General features: G+C 36.9%; 1 protein-coding gene across 5 annotated transcripts in view; it reads right to left on the bottom strand.

Moving 5' to 3' along the window:
• Nucleotides 1-17,170, bottom strand: part of BBS9 (Bardet-Biedl syndrome 9) — a 433,938-nt gene that overhangs the window by 193,711 nt on the left and 223,057 nt on the right. For all 5 annotated transcript variants that reach the window (XM_049641681.1, XM_049641676.1, XM_049641677.1 and 2 more), the window contains 2 exons: nucleotides 11,767-11,939; nucleotides 7,879-8,031 (listed from right to left, as the gene is read on the bottom strand). In XM_049641681.1, the coding sequence (XP_049497638.1) occupies nucleotides 7,879-8,031; nucleotides 11,767-11,939 (326 nt within the window). The remainder of the gene's footprint in view (nucleotides 1-7,878; nucleotides 8,032-11,766; nucleotides 11,940-17,170) is intronic.

The following is a 17,170-nucleotide window of genomic DNA, read 5'->3' as shown; positions in this document are numbered from 1 at the left end:
ATGCCCACAAAACCCACCCTGGACAGTTGGATTCCACCCCCAAACAACGGACCATAACTAAGCATACAGGCAAGTATTCAGGCAGTCTCCCAAACCTATAAACAACACAGATGCTCTGTTTGCTTTTAACAACTCTTGACAACCTAATTAATTATACATTATCTTTAGAGTTCATAGACCAAAATTGATTATGAATAAATAATACCATAATGACAATAAAAATTTAGATTTGGAAGTCAAAAGTATAGAAAACCTAAGTCCAAGGGTTATGGAAAGAAAAATAACTGTCTTCAAAAACATTTTGCTAATTTAGTATATGTTAGAAAGAAAAAAAGTAGGATAGATTATAAAAATTCCCACAATTCTCTACTCATCCAGTAAGGAGGGAGAGTCTACTTCCTTACCTCTTTGATCTGGGTTGGACAAAACCTATAGGGAATTAGTAGAGGCATGGCACAGGCACAGACTTGAAGAGTGCTTGTACACTGGGACCTGTAGCCACAATGTGAATAAACCCAGGACAGCCTGCTAGGCCAGAAGAGACATGTGGCACAATGATCCCATCAAACTGTGAGCGAACTGCCAAATGTGTGAGTAAGTACATCCCGGACCATCCAGTCTCCAGCTGAGCCACCATCTGATGGACACATGACTGAGCCCAGTCAAGAACAATCAAGCATAGGGCAGATCAACAGAACTGCCCAAATGAACAACAATGAATTACTGTTGTTTTAAGTCACTAAGGTTTAGGGTGGTTTGCTATACAGCAAAATCAATAAATGATACAGGTAGTACTTTAGCTCAGCAGGGGAAGAATGGATTATGTAATAAACGGGCTGAGACAACTCGCTCACCATTTTTGGCAGGGAGATTAGATTCCCACTAAATTGTATAATAAATTCCAGATGGATTTTACAAGTATATATAAAGATTGATAGCATAAAAATGCTACAATAAATTATATGTTGATATTCATGTAGTCTTGGCATGGGAAAGGCTTTGCTAGGCATAGAAACCTAAAGGAAAAAGATGAATAAATTTTACTATGTAAATACTTCTTAAATTTTATATGTCAAAAAAACATTATAAATGAAAATAAAAGACAAATGACAAATTGGTAAAACTTTTTTTATATGTGGAGAGATTACAACCCATATACATGTATTTTTTATGCATGACAAAAGTATGATAAAAGATTGCCACTTCTAATATACACAAAATAACATGGAAAAAGCTGAACTACCTGATAGACTATTGAACAGAAAACTTACATATGTAAATCACTAGAAAACAAATACAAGTGGCCAATTAACGTTTTAAAAATATTCAACCTCACTAGTTAGCAAAAGAAAGATAAACAATAATCAAATTCTCTTTTCAGTTAAAAATGATAAAAATCAAACAATAATACCTAGAAAACAGACATTTTCATATACTGCTTGTGGAACTATAATTTGATACAACATTTCTACAAAGCAATACATAAGTGTAAGTACACGTGCAGGTGTGTGTGTGTGTGTGTGTGTGTGTGTGTGTGTGTGTGAAATATTTTTTTATTTTACTTCTAGGAATACATCAGGTGAAACCAGGCATTCAGGAAAGACAGCTACTTGGCTTCATGATCCTGATGCCCCTTCCCTTTTCGTATCCTCTCTGGAACCAAACAACACCTAAAGGAGTGTGAGGATGCCCCTGAGGACACAGGATCTTCCTGATTCCTACCTCAGGTCTAGATTTATGAAGTTGCCAGATAGCAGAGTTTCAGAAAGACGAGGTATTATTATAACCTCTTTTGTCTGAAAAATGAATAGTGCCATTTTTGAGATGGCATAACTTATTAGAAAAATAAAAATGAAGAACAGTTCCCTAGAGTTGTAGTTAACATTTGTTAACAGCTTATTCTGTACCATGCACTACTCTAAGCAATTTATATGTTTACACATTTCAGTCCTCATGACAACCCCATGAAAGAGCCAGAATTCTACAGGTGGGAAAACTGAGGCTTAGGAATGGTTTTGTTTCCTCTTTGTCTGTTCAAGTAATTGACCTAGAGTCACAGAGACAAAACTGAAACATAAAACAAGCTAATTCTAGACATAGAGTTCTTAATCATTTCACAAGGATACATCAGATATGCCACTTGAAACCCTAGAGCATTTATCAGCATGTATTTAAAGGAAACAATTCTGGATGTCTTCCTGCACCCTTAGAAGCAGTGGCTTTCTCTTATAGACTCTTGTGGACCATAATAAGTCACCTAAACCTCAGGTTAAAGATCAGAGGCCTACTTCACAGGCTCACTGTGCAAGCTAGTGGTACCTGGACTTTCTGCTAAACACCAAAGGTACAGATCTTATACTGTGTGCCCTGGCCTTACCTACTTTTGTAACTGATAAACTGACTGTTTACATAAATGGATATACTATACAAACTAACTCATATTACAGCCAACTCAATACTCAATCATTGAAGGACCTCGGTCTTCACTTTCAGTTTGTCCTAAGAATTTTATTAGAAACTACAGCAGTTCCTAGACCACCTAGTACCCATAAGACCCCCAAACGTCCTCTAGTTCTATGTTTCTATATCCTATCCTAGCTGCTCAAAGGATGTGAAAAAAAATGCCTTCCAAGAGGAAGAACTCAACAATTATATAAATAGGACATGAAGAGAATCAAACTTCTCATGTTTCTGGACCTACATTAATACTTAAAGGCCCAATTAATTCTTATGCCACTTAGAATATGATAGGATTCAATCTCAACAATGTCGTACCTGCACAGAGATAGTTCAATGATAATTCTTTCAAATTTACTTTGGCACACACATACTCACAAAGAAGAAGAAGAAGAGGAGGAGGAGGAGGAAGAAGAGGAAGAAGAAGAAGGAGGAGGAGGAGGAAGAGGAGGAGGAAGAAGAGGAGAAAATATTTTCTCAGTCAGGAATTTACAGCTATAAAACCTTCTAAGTTGGGACAGTTTACCTGAATCTTCCAACTAAATTATTTAGGAAGACAGAAGAGAGTTTCCTTTAGTGGCTTTTGGGGATTTTAGAATAAACCATCCCAATGATTCATGAGCCTGAACTCAAAGAATTATCTACCAGTCTGTTCTTTGTAGTGGTTCCCTTATCAAAAACACAGTTTCATGGGGCGCCTGGGTGGCGCAGTCGGTTAAGCGTCCGACTTCAGCCAGGTCACGATCTCGTGGTCCGTGAGTTCAAGCCCCACATCAGGCTCTGGGCTGATGGCTCAGAGCCTGGAGCCTGTTTCCGATTCTGTGTCTCCCTCTCTCTCTGACCCTCCCCCGTTCATGCTCTGTCTCTCTCTGTCCCAAAAATAAAATAAAATAAAATAAAATAAAATAAAAAAAAAAACACACAGTTTCAGCAATTATCTTAGTGTCAATAAAGAATTCCTTCACAGAGCAAATATTTATCAAGCATCTATAAAGTGGCAAGAAATGTATCATCCTAAAAATATAGTGGTATGAATAATGCAAAAAAAAAAAATAGTTCCTGCCTTCAGAGAGTTTACACACTAGTTTTAGGAGGACACTGGCTTCTGCTTCTATTTTCACATGAGCCAGTGATCACCATTCATTAAATGCTGACAATACAGCATCTTCCAAATACATGATGACAAATGGAATAAAATGTAAATCTTTAACTGGACGGCTCAGAGTGCTTCTCTTACTGACCCTGATCAAACTAAAGTGGCACTAAGATCCACAAAAGGACTAACAAAAAAATTAAATGCTCCCTGCACATGAGAAAACTAGGATTCTATATAGGCAACAGATCTAATTTTAAACTGCCGTATTAGGAAAATTTCTTTTTAATTTATTTTTATTTATTTATTTTCAGAGAGAGAGAGACTGCAAGTAGGGGAGGGGCAGAGGATCCAAAGCGAGCTCTGTGCTGACAGGATGACGGCAGCGAGCCTGATGTAGGGCTTGAACTCACCAACTGAGTGATCATGACCTGAGCTGAAGTTGGATGTTCAACTGACTGAACCACCCAGGCACTCCAGGAAAACTCTCTAAAAATCTACTGACAGTCATGCTATGGAAAGTAAGATCACATTCTAACATGGCTCATTATTTCATGGGTTTGGCTAATCTGCCAATTAAATCATGCCCCCTATCCAGGCAAAGTATAAAGATAAGAAAAATCCACACTAGGTACGGAAGGTATGTGATAGTGAATTATGTTATATCCCTGTTTGGTCACAGTAGACTTGTCTAAAACGTACTTTTTCTCACTGTTAGGCTCAACATTAAAACTACTATTAAGAGGGGCGCCTAGGTGGCTCAGTCGGTTAGACGTCCGACTTCGGCTCAGGTCATGATCTCGCGGTCCGTGAGTTCAAGCTCCGCGTCGGGCTCTGTGCTGACAGCTCCGAGCCTGGAGCCTGTTTCAGATTCTGTGTATCCCTCTCTCTCTGCCCCTCCCCTATTCATGCTCTGTCTCTCCCTGTCTCAAAAATAAAATAAAAAATGTTAAAAAAAAAAAAAAAAAAACTACTATTAAGATCTCTTTTTTTTTTTTTTTTAATATATGAAATTTACTGTCAAATTGGTTTCCATACAACACCCAGTGCTCATCCCAAAAGGTGCCCTCCTCAATACCCATCACCCACCCTGCCCTCCCTCCCAACCCCCATCAACCCTCAGTTTGTTCTCAGTTTTTAACAGTCTCTTATGCTTTGGCTCTCTCCCACTCTAACCTCTTTTTTTTTTTTTTTCCTTCCCCTCCCCCATGGGTTTCTGTTACGTTTCTCAGGATCCACATAAGAGTGAAACCATATTAAGATCTCTTCTTTAATAAACTGTAGTTTGTCCCTACTACAGAATATCTACATACTACATAACACATAGAGAAGTAGATCTATACATCAATATGGAAAGAGTTCTAATACATACTGTTAAAAGAAAAAGAGAAAAGAGAAGTATACATACAGCATGATGTTATTTATGGATTATTTTAGCCTCACAAAACAGTACTTCATTTCTGAATGTAAAAAAAAAAAGGTCTAGAAAGACACAAAAACATAAAAGTGATTACATTTTTGAGAAGATGATAAAGGGCCATGATAAAGAATTTAGCACTATGTATTATCTTATCCTTCTCTTCAGGAAATTATACTCATGTATTAACTACATGATTAAAAGTTAACTGAAGGGAGTTAAAATAGAGAACAATCAACTTCTCACTATAATTTAATGTGAATATATAATAAAATTGAGTAGTAAGTTACATTAAAACTAAGTCAAATTCCTTATAGTATTCATCTTTCAAAAGCTTGTTCATTCTCTTTTTTAATCTAAAAATAATTAAATGAATTAATCTAATCTAAAATGAATTAAAACTATAGATTCAAGCAAAAACCCATGGTTTTGATCATTTTGTCTACAATATTACAAATCATGGAAAAAAAACCCAACCTTAGGCCTAAGCAAAAACAAACAAATAACAACAACAACAAACAAAACAAAACGAAAAAAGCCCAGCACTTTAAACATACAAAAGACAAAGGAAGTCTCGCTATATAGAAAACAGGGAAAGTATTAAATCAAGCATCCTCATCAAATTCCTTTAAACACCCCTCTACCATTGTGTCCACAAAATCAGTATCATTAAAGACAAGAGGCAGTTTATCTTTAGCCCCAAGCACAGCAGGTATGGCCTAAGAGTGAGACAGATTAAGTCACCAAAGAGACATGAAGGAAGAGGAGGAAAAAAAGAAAGAAAATGAAAAACAAACCAAAATGAAAAGCATACTTAAGGAAGAAAAGAAGTGTGGAACAGAAAGAGCAGCATTAGTGCCTACTCACTCAGGAGTCACAGAATGGCTCCAGCACAAAGGAAACTGGCCGGCAAGATTTATAGAACAATTTACCAAGCATTTCCACGTGTATTACCAAAAAGACTCTTTGTAACAACATGGTATTTACTCCACGTTATGGAAAGAAAGTGAAGATCTGAAAGGGTCAGGAAACTGCCAAAAGCCACAGAACTGGAATCTTTGCACTCAAAGCCCAGTGTTCTAATACCCTACTGCTACTACTGACTCTCCCCTCAAATTGCTTCTAATTTTCACATAACCATGAACATTTCAAAAAAAAACTATTTTATCAATAGTAGTAAGCTATTCTTTCCTCTAACTGAAAAAAATATCTGATTTGTCCTTTCAAGGTCAACAGAATATGGTAAGGGATACAGGAGTGCTGATGCATAGGGGCACATGTACCCCAATGTTTATAGCAGCACTCTCAACAACAGCCAAATTATGGAAAGAGCCCAAATGTCCTTCAACTGATGAATGGATAAAGAAATTGTGGTTTATATACACAATGGAATACTACGTGGCAATGAGAAAGAATGAAATCTGGCCCTTTGTACCAACATAGATGGAACTGGAGAGTGTTATGCTAAGTGAAATAAGTCATACAGAGAAAGACAGATACCATATGTGTTCACTCTTATGTGGATCCTGAGAAACTTGACAGAAGTCTATGGGGGAGTGGAAGGAAAAAAAAAAAAAGGTTAGAGAGGGAGGGAGCCAAAACATAAGAGACTCTTAAAAACTGAGAACAAACTGAGGGTTGATGGAGCGTAGGAGGGAGGGGGGGGTGATGGGTACTGAGGAGGGCACCTGTTAGGATGAGCACTAGGTGTTGTATGGAAACCAATTTGACAATAAATTATATTTAATAAAATTTTAAAAAACAGAATATAGTAGAAGGCAATGAGGAGATGGTAGTAAAGGGCAACATGAGAGAATTTTGTGGTGATGGAGCTGTTCAGTATCTTGAATTTGGTGGTGGATACATGAACCTGTGATAAAACTGTATAGAACTTAAAACACACCTCCCCCCACAAACTAGTACAAGTAAAATTATGGAATTCTGAATAAAATCCATGGATTTTAGAAATGTCAATATCCTGATTGTGATATTATACTGTAGGTTTGTAAAATATTACCACTTCAGGAAAGTGGGTAAAGGATACATGAGACCTATCTGTATTTTTTGTTAAACAGCAATTAAATATATAACTATCTCAATAAAAAATTCAATTAAAATATCAACAGAATATTCATACTACCAACACTGATTTTGAAACACATTAGTGATATTGTATAGAAACATAAGAAGGTAGTTTAGTCATTCAAAGCTGAATTTGTTATAGTGGAACTGGCAGAGGTCTTACCCGTAAAATTAAAATTTTTTAAATTATGACTTTAACCCAGAGATGATAATTTTGAACAGCTATTGGTGACATAATACTATAAGAATGAGAGTCAGATCACCCTAGCCATGCAAAAGGTAAATCAGATGGAAAAAAAGAATCAGAAAGAAGAAGCAAAAGATCTTTTTGAATGATAAATGGATCATTCCATTTATCAGAATGGAATTAGAACAAAGAGCTGTTTAAGAATGCCATTTCAAAACATCAACTGACATAATACTGGAAGTGTAAGCCAGTAGGACAATTAATGAACTATGGTGATAATCATGAAATGCACCAAGAATTGTCTAACAATAACACTGAGCATAACAGCTGCTATCTACCAAGCACATACTATGCACCTGGCATTGTGCTGGCTGCTTCACATAAGCGATCAAAAATCTTCGTAAGTCTGGAAAGTAAAATGTGGAAAATGATGGATCTTATGTAACTTACTCAAGATTACATAGTTTGAAAGTCCCAAAGGTTGACTTTAAACCTAGGGTTTTCTGATTTTAAAGCTTGTGTGCTGTTGCTCCATAGTACATAGAGAAGAAATACCTTATATTGCTATTCTAGTACATGACTCTAGGGTGAAAGAAAAAATTATATCCAGTAGTGAAAAACTGTAATTGATATCACACTTACTTGCTTGTAAGTTCCATCTAGCAAGGTGTCCAGGTGTTGGAGGGGGGCAGGTGTTTTATCTTTGAACCTTGTTAATAGTCGGCGTTGAATGGCCCGAAATTGTACAGCTCTTTCAGATAACAGTTCTTCTAATTTCTCACCATTTATCCGCAACTACAATAAAGAATTTCTTAAATTCAGGTTACATGTGTACAAGAAAACATTTTTAAAGCAAGAATACAGGCAATAGCAATTAAAGTTTGAAAGGCAGTAATAACAGAAATTTAAACATATTACAGAGTTAAGAGAATTAAAACTATAATATCTGGTACATGAATAGATAGATACATAGATCATACACAGACAACAGAGTAGGACAGGTCAAGTGGAAACTCAGTAAAGATAACCCAGTATCACTGGGGAAAATACAGATTATTTAATAAATGTCTTGTAATAACTGATTGAATACATGAGAAAAAAGAATAAGAATTTCTCTTCTAGTCCTTACAGTAAAATCAGTTGGAATAAGTTTAGACACAATAAAAGAACTAGAAAAATTAGAATTTTTCAATAATCTTGGCATGAAAGAGACCCTTCTAAGTCAAAAGCCAAAAGCCAGGGGCACCTGGGTGGCTCAGTCGGGTAAGGTTTAGGTAATGATCTCACGGTTCGTGGGTTTGAGTCCTGCATCAGGCTCTGTGCTGATAGTGTAGAGCCTGCTTGGGATTCTCTCTCCGTCCCTCTCTCTCTGCCCCTCCTCTGCTTTATATCTCTCTCTCAAAATAAATAAATAAACTTAAAAAAATTAAAAACACAAAAAAGCCAAAAGCCAGACACACACATACTCATACCTCTGATATATTTGTAACTAAAAAAGAAAAAAGTAATTCTATATAGTTAAAAAAAGAAACATAAGTGACAAGACAGAGAGCAAACTGTAAAAATAATAGCAATAACCACACAGACAAAAAGTCAAGCCCATAATAGCTAGAGAGCATCTAAGAATCAATGAGAAAAAGACCAAAATCCAATACAAAACAGTAAGAAAAGAGTATCAAGCCAATAGGAGAAAACAAAGGGCAAAATTTATAGAAAAGCTAATACATATAGCTCTCAGACATATACCTTTGATCTACCAAGTCCATTTCTAGGAATTTATCCTAGGGGTATACTTGCAAAACATAATGTACATACAAGTATATTCATTATAGAATTATTTATTACAGAATTATAGTAAGATATTAATAATAATCAAAATACTCATCAATAGAGGGACAGGTTAAATAATACAGACTACTTTGCAGGACTACTAAGTACTGACATGCAATGTTATACAAAGACACAGTGACTGAAACAAAGCAAAAAAATACAGAATAGTATTATAATTTGTTACCATTCATGAATTTTTAAAAAAGAAATCTGTACATTAACATAGTTGAGACTGCATAGAATAGGTCTAAAAAGATAAACAAGAAACTGAACACCAAAAGTTTCTTCCAAAGAGACTGAGTAGCAGGAGGAGGAGAATCAGAAATAGACTCTTTTTACTATGACTCTTCTTATAACCCCTGAGTTTAATATTATTAAAATAAAAGAAAGCTAATCAGGGTCATAGGGTAGAAGAAACACTCCATGAAATCATATTATGTGAACTGCTAATTCCACTTTACAAAACAGTCAAAAACTAGTCCTGAAATAAACAGCATTTTCAAAGTGTTCAGAAATCATGCTTTTACAGTATACATTTCTCATATCCAACTTCCCTTGCAAGTGTATGTATTCTCCAGACACGTAATTTAAAAAAAAAAAAGCCTGAAATTTTATTAATGTCTTTTGATTCCAATTTCAGAAGCACTAAGTAACTAACTAAATCACAGAATATTCTCTTGAAGGGAAAAAAACTTTTCATTACCAAAAGTTAAATGATAATTTTTTAAATAACTGAATTTTTTAAAAAGAGGATTAGCTTAATTATCAATAATTCACTCTTTTAATTGTATAATTTCCAGCTATATTTTATTCATTACATTCATGAAACACAAGAAAAAAATTATAAAAGACATGAAATTTCAATACTGACACATCAGCCAAGTTATCATTCCACTGGATGTATAACCAAACATCAGTGATTGAATTGTTTTCATATGTCAGAATTAACAAATATTATTGATCCCAAGGCCAAGCACTGTTCTAGGTGCTAGAAATTATAGCAATGAATAACACAGACAAAAAATTCCTGCCTTCATGGAGCTTACACTAAGGGACACTTGGATTCCAAAAACTATCTTGATTCAAAGATTAAAATCATGTATTTTTTTAAAAAAGCAGAGAGCAGGGCCAGAGAGAAAGAAGTATAACGATGCTCCTTTTAAACTGTATAACAAATGGAAGTGCCTGTAGTTCATCATGTTCCCTAAATCCCTCCCCAGAAAGGAAATGCCCCTGATGTGGCATCTCCAGGGGCTTACTAGACAGCAAAGAAGGGGCGAAACTGTGTCAAACTTATAGCCATTCAGAATCTAATATTTTCTGTTTTAAATACTACAAATATGTAATTAATATGGTCTTTTCGTAGACCCTTCCATAAACCACTAGATCCCAGTTTTGCACAGTAAAGCAAGAATTTTTAAAATATATCTTTAATAAATAAATAAAATAAAATAAATCCTAGAGGACTGCAAAGGATCTCAATCCTTACAATACCTAAATATATTCCCCAAACGGTCAGTTTTGGTGCCGTGATTTGGTCAAAAGCACACTGTCCTATAAAATATTATCAGCATAGGTGAAAGAGAACCCAAGTAAGCTCAATTTATTTGATAATAACAAATGTTATTTGTAATTGGATTCTATGCACTAAAATTTACCCTGCATTTTCACACTATACTAAAAGAAGTCTTTATAGGTTAAAGTCGGTGTTCTTAGAATGTCTGAGGGACTGAACATTAAGTAGAATGAATGTTCATGTGACTGACAAGTTACATGACATATTCTTTCTCTCTATCACACACACAGTCACACATCATAGTTTATAAACTGAAGTGCAAAAACCTATTGATTACTTAAAAAGTAGTTACTCTAGAGAACCAATGCTTCCATAAATAATGCTCAAAATACTTTTGAAATCCCCTCTTTGTAATCACCTACAGAGCCTATTTATGGGCACATAAGTATTTGAACCTGGTGAATTTTTTTTTTAACACATGAGATTTTTAAAACAATTTCATTATCTAATTCATTCACAAGACATGACTCTTGGCTATTTCCAAATATCAAATCAGTCTTCAAAGGATGAAGATTTTATACCATCATTATACTCAAAACAATCTAATGCAGGCTCTGAAGGTACTTCCAAAGAAGAAATGCAAAAATATTCTGGCTACAAAGTCACTGTCAGATCTCATTTGTTTAAACATTTCATCATTCAGCATTTGCTAAGTGCCCATTGTGCCAGATACTGAAGAATAGTTTATGTGGTTAACCCTCATTCAGATGCAGAAATTCTGGTGTGCTTGTTAAAAGGAAAAGGAAAAATCACTTTACTTTATAATCACACCTCATTTATGGCCTACTAGAATTAGTTAGCCAAATGGCTGCCGATAAGCTCAAATAGTTTTAACACTGGGTTATTGGGGTCAAAGGTTAAGTCTCCATGTGGGAAAATTAAATCTGCTTGTTCTGAAGCCAGACCACATGCTTAGCTCTGGGCAGGCACTCTGTTAAGGTCTGCAAGTGATCACAAAATGGGCAAGAGGGCAGGAACAGATACACAAAGTCTATCATCCACATAAAATAACTACTTGAAGCACTCAATCTACTAGCATATATACTAGAATTCTTTCCTCTAGCATCTCTTTCTCTTCCATATATTGAAAAACTATAGACAATATGAGTTATGATCATACATACCTCAAAATGATGATCAATCAACTCAAAATATTCTTGAAGGGGCATACTTCCAGAAAAAGAACATGCAAAATCTTTGATTCCCTGTTTTTCAAAATATTCTTGAAGGCGGATAATAAGTTCATTTGTTATGAGCCAAAGATCTTCAAACTGTTCACTCTGAATGCGGTATCGTTCTAAGAGAGAAAAAATGCTTATTAACACATAATTACTAGCTGAAACTACATGATTATCACTAACTCCAACATGAATACCCAAATAAAAAGGAAAAGGTTGGGGGGGGGGGGGGGGGCCTATAGATAGGATTTCTACTGCTTTATTGCAGTTTTCTACATCAACCACATAACATTTAAGTATGTGGTCACAGTGACAAGGTGTAGAGTATGGTCCTTTTCCCTATGTTTCTTATAGGTTTCAATAGCAACACCCAAATTAGGGTCCTTCTTTAAAAAAAAAAAAAAAAAAAGGAAGAAAATAAGAAAGCTTTGCTTACAAGGTAAGAAAAAAAAAGCCATTGCAAAAGTATTATCTGGTATTTATTAATTTGTTTCAGAATATTGTTGTGAAATAAAACTTATTCTGCAGAAAGTCCCACATCCTGGACATTGTACCCAGCTAAATCACCGTAATCATGATCAAAGTTTTCTACTTTTCTAATATTTCTTTTATTTATATTTGTAATCAGTCCCTTCCCTAAATGTAAATCTTGTTTTCCTCCATTCGCTGAAACCTCAGCTCAAAAACAGTCAAATTCTTGTCCATCCCCTACCCTAATTTGACAATGATGACAGTGATAACAGCGGTGGCAGTAACTACATCTATGATCAGAGCAACTGTTATTTGTTGAGCACCAACTATGAACCAAGCACTGTGATTACAACAACCCCGTTTTTAAAAAACGGAAAACTAGGCACAGAGAACTTCAGAGACTTATCAAAGGTCACAAAGCAAATTAAACATCAGAGCTAGAATTCATGATATACTGCATATTCTTTTTCCCCACCTGTCTAAATCCTACCAATTCTTCAGGACCTGGCTTAAATCCTACCTACCCCAAGAAATCTTTATTTCTCTACCACTCACAGCAGCCTAATACGTGTTAGGCACTGTATTGAGCACTCTGCATTCAAAACTCAACACCCTTATGGGGGAAATCTTGTTATCCCCATTTTACAGAAGAGTTTAAATAATCTGCAAGGTCATCTAGCCACATAGTAACAGGCAAGAATTAGAACTCTAGCTATTAATCCAAAGATTAGCTATTAATCTTAACCACCTCACAATATTGTACCTCTTTAAATTCATATATACACTTAGTCTACAGTTCACCATGCACTTAACCACATACAACCATGCATTTTTAAATTAACATTTATTTTATTTTTTTAATTTTTTTTTATTTATTTATTTTTGAGACACAGAGAGACAGAGCATGAATGGGGGAGGGTTTGAGAGAGAGGGAGACACAGAACCTGAAGCAGGCTCCAGGCTCTGAGCTGTCAGCACAGAGCCCGATGCGGGGGCCGAACTCACAGACCGTGAGATCATGACCTGAGCCAAAGTCAGATGCTTAACCGACTGAGCCACCCAGGCGCCCCTAATTAACATTTATTTTAGAACAGTTTTAGATTTACAGAAAAATTATGAAGATAATAGAGTTCCCACACACCCTTCACCCAGTTTCCTCAATTATTAATATCTTACATTATTATGATACATACTTATGTATGATGATTAATGATGAATACAATACACTAATTATTAACTAAAATTAATGGATTACAAAAAGTTACATGGATTACACCAATTGGTTTTCAAGGTTGAATCAACATTGCATACCTGGGATAACTCCAATTTGATCATGGCATATACTTTTTCTTATTCCTATTTAACTCTCCAGATGATTATATTCCATTTCTCCAAGAGATTATACACTTTTTGAGATCTAGAACCAATTCCCCTATTCTATTTAATTCATCAGTTATTGAGCATCTGTTATGTACAATCACATAAAAAGAAATGTTGGGAGTACAAAGAGGAATTCAGTCTCCTTGTTTAAGGAAACTAAGATCTTGCTAAGTTAGCATGACATGTAGACATATGAAATATTTGTTATATTCCCCATGGTCCTTGACAAATTCTAAGAATATATGACACCTTTAACTTGGTTATTAGGACTTCAATTTGTCATCCTCCACCAGAATCCAAAAATATATCTCCTCTCATTCTCCTAGTCATCTCTCTTTCAATATATTCAACATGAGGAATAAAATACACTGGGTATGCCTGCCATAGTGCATGGCAAACACCCCGATGTTCTCTGCTACCATATCATTTCCTCTGGGGCGTCCTTCTGCCCTACTTTCACCCTAGTCTTATTCTGAAGTCTGATTTCTGCCTATGGTGCTAATAGGTTGGTTTCATTTCTCCCCATCAAAGATAATAGGGCCATGGTCAGATAAAACAGCTTTTACCTTTCTTTGCAAGTGTCACTGAATGCTCAATGCTCTAAGAATGGAGAGAGCACAACTGAGATGGCGTGGGAGTAAAGCGGTAAAAGGAAGAATGATGATAACAACATACAATATTACAATTCTCTAAATCTATGGTCCTATCCAAGGTAAGCTTGGGACCCAACATATTGAACCCAGACTGGTATTTATTCACTCTTTCATTCATTTATATAACTCAATGCAAGATGCTGGGGATAAAACCATGGATAAAGCAAGAGCCTCTGTCCTTAAGGAGTTCACTGCAGACCTGGAAAGACAGGCGTTATTGGGGAAGAGTAAACACTGCTTTTACCATTACCAATTCAGGGATACCCCATGCAGGCTGATGTTGCCACAAAAATGCCAGGACTTCCCCGCAAGTGATATGTTACTATTTCCAAGCATGTGAGAGCCTATCACATAGCAGAGGAATTAGACAATAGCAAGGGAGCGGCAAAGGGCAGAGAGCACAACAAGTATTGTGTAATAATTACAGATATTCATAGAATTAGCTGCCTCAGGAAACAGGAAACTACCTCACTCCAATGGAAGTGTTTAAGGGTCCAAGCTCCCTGGTGTTTGGTATAGAACACAATGGGGAAGAAACACAGGTCATCTTCTCATGTACAGATCTGTCAATCTCTTCATTTGTCTTGGGACAGATATTTGGTACCAGCTCAGTGCTGCCTCCAGGTCCTGGCCATTTATCCCTCCTAGGCAGACGTTTCACATCTGGCTCCAGCCAACGCCCCAGGCTTCCCAGAGGAAGAAGCTGAACTGGGCCAGCTGCATCTCCTTTTACAGCTTTATGATCTCCTAAAACATTCGCTTCAGATTCTTCTGCAACAGATCTTGCTAGACGTGGTAGATGAAGGTGACAAAGTTGCACACTACAGTGATCCAGGCTAAGAAGATGGTGAGATGTAGGTGGAGCTCTCAAAGTGACAGAGCAAGATATGGTACCGGCAGGTGTGTGCACATAAGTCGGCACTGCCAAACTTTACTGTGTCCACTCTTACTGCAGCAGCATCCGCAGAGCCACAGGCTAGATGGTGAGCATTCGCTGTCCTCCAGCTTACAACAGCATCAAGAACTTTTGCATTATAAAGTCCAGGCAAGGGCCCACATCCTCTGGGTACACCCTTCCAAGGAAGGAACAGGGCTTGTCCAGGCATAGAGTTCTGCAGAAAGGGTCATACCCATCTCCTTGTCCTCTTCGTCCAAGGAAAGGGCATGTCTCACAGTGGGGCACACAGCCTGGCAGAGGGAGCTGCCGGTATTCCTGGCCCTTGTGGGGCCCAGGCTTAGTGGGGTTCAGCAGCTGCAGGTGGAGCTCATGCTTGGGATAGGCTGGGTGTGGACGTGATGACTGATGTCTTCAAGGATGTCACCTCCACCTGCAGCATGTCAATCCTGCCCCCTACTTGCTTCAGCAGTTTTTTCTGATGCCACCTACTTCGCGTGAGCTTCTCACACCATCTTGTGGGCTTCCTCAGAGAGGATGGCCATCAGCCACACCTCCAGCTCCAGCTCCTGTTCCTGTGGTTCCCACACCTCCTACCACTGCTCATGCTCCTCATCTTTCAGCTTCCGTTCCTTCTGGGTTATGTGAGCTCCTCCTTCAGGAGCTCAGAGCCCTGCCCTTCTTGTAAACCTCCATGGGGATCCTGTAAGAATATCTGCCAATAGTATTAGACAAAAGCTCCCTCCAGGATTCATAATATTGAACAAGATCTTTACCACTCCCAGATTCTGAGATTCTGAAAGTGAAAAGACACAGTGCCTTAATAGGCTCACTTCAGTAAAATTCATAAAATGGTGCCTGCCACAAAGTAAGGACTCAATAAATGTTACCTACTATCATCACTATCACCATTATTTCCCCCAAGAATATGTAAACTAGAGATTCCACCATAAACCCGATTAGACTCACACAAAACCTACTAACCCAGAAACTTTCAAATAGCAGATATGAAAAAAAGTGGCTTATATAAAATATATTTTCCTAAGCATAGAATTTGATGTCACTTTAGATACAGTTATAAATTTTTATATAAACAGTACATTGCTAATATTTCAAAGGAAATTTAATTCATTCTGGTTCTAGAAAGATTCTGAAGAGGCTTCCAGAAGCACGTAGAAAAACCTGAGGTGCAGCCTGAATACACCTAAGGAATAAAATTTCTTATATAGAAAATGAAATAAAACTACAGAAAAAAAGTTATTCAAGTATCATTTTCCAATACAAATGTCACAATTTACATATCTTAAAAGAGATATACATAAACAACTGGGATTATTATAACACATGTGAAAGAATTATATACTGGCCCAAGATGTAAAAATATATATATTTCAAGGTACCTGAATGAAGTGAAGGGGCAAACCACAGAGATGTCTGTGGGAAGAGCATTCCAAGACCAGGGAATGGTGAGCATAAAGGCCCCAAGGCAGCAATGTGCTTTCAGGAACCCTGAGGAAGCTATTATGGCTGCAGCTGAGTGAGCAGCTTGTATGCTGTGCTATAACAAGATTATCACACCAGTTTCTGTTAAATTGTCCCTAAAGGTACGGGCAGGAAAAGTTGGAAGCAAGGCATATTCAGGAATGACCAGGCAAGTCTATCCCCCAAAGATAGTGTGAAAATTTATCAGAATTTATCACTGGGGAAAACATGTACAGGATTCTTAGCAGTATCCCAACAGTTCAGCTGACCAGGGGCTGGCTGATGGTTGACTGTGCAAGATAAATCCAATTGGCACCTGTCCTAATGCCTCCTAGGAAGTGCCGGGCTCAGTCCACATTCATAGCTTACACTGGGCATGGGTGTTTTATATTAAGGAAAGCAGGGGGGTGTTGTGCTAAGAAAGGCAGCAGTACCCAGAACTCTTCCCCAAAGAGGTGAAGTGTCTGAT

Source organism: Panthera uncia, chromosome A2 (genome assembly GCF_023721935.1).
Source record: "Panthera uncia isolate 11264 chromosome A2, Puncia_PCG_1.0, whole genome shotgun sequence".
In the NCBI taxonomy this organism is placed as follows: Eukaryota; Metazoa; Chordata; class Mammalia; order Carnivora; family Felidae; genus Panthera; species Panthera uncia.
This window is presented reverse-complemented; position numbering and strand designations above follow the sequence as displayed.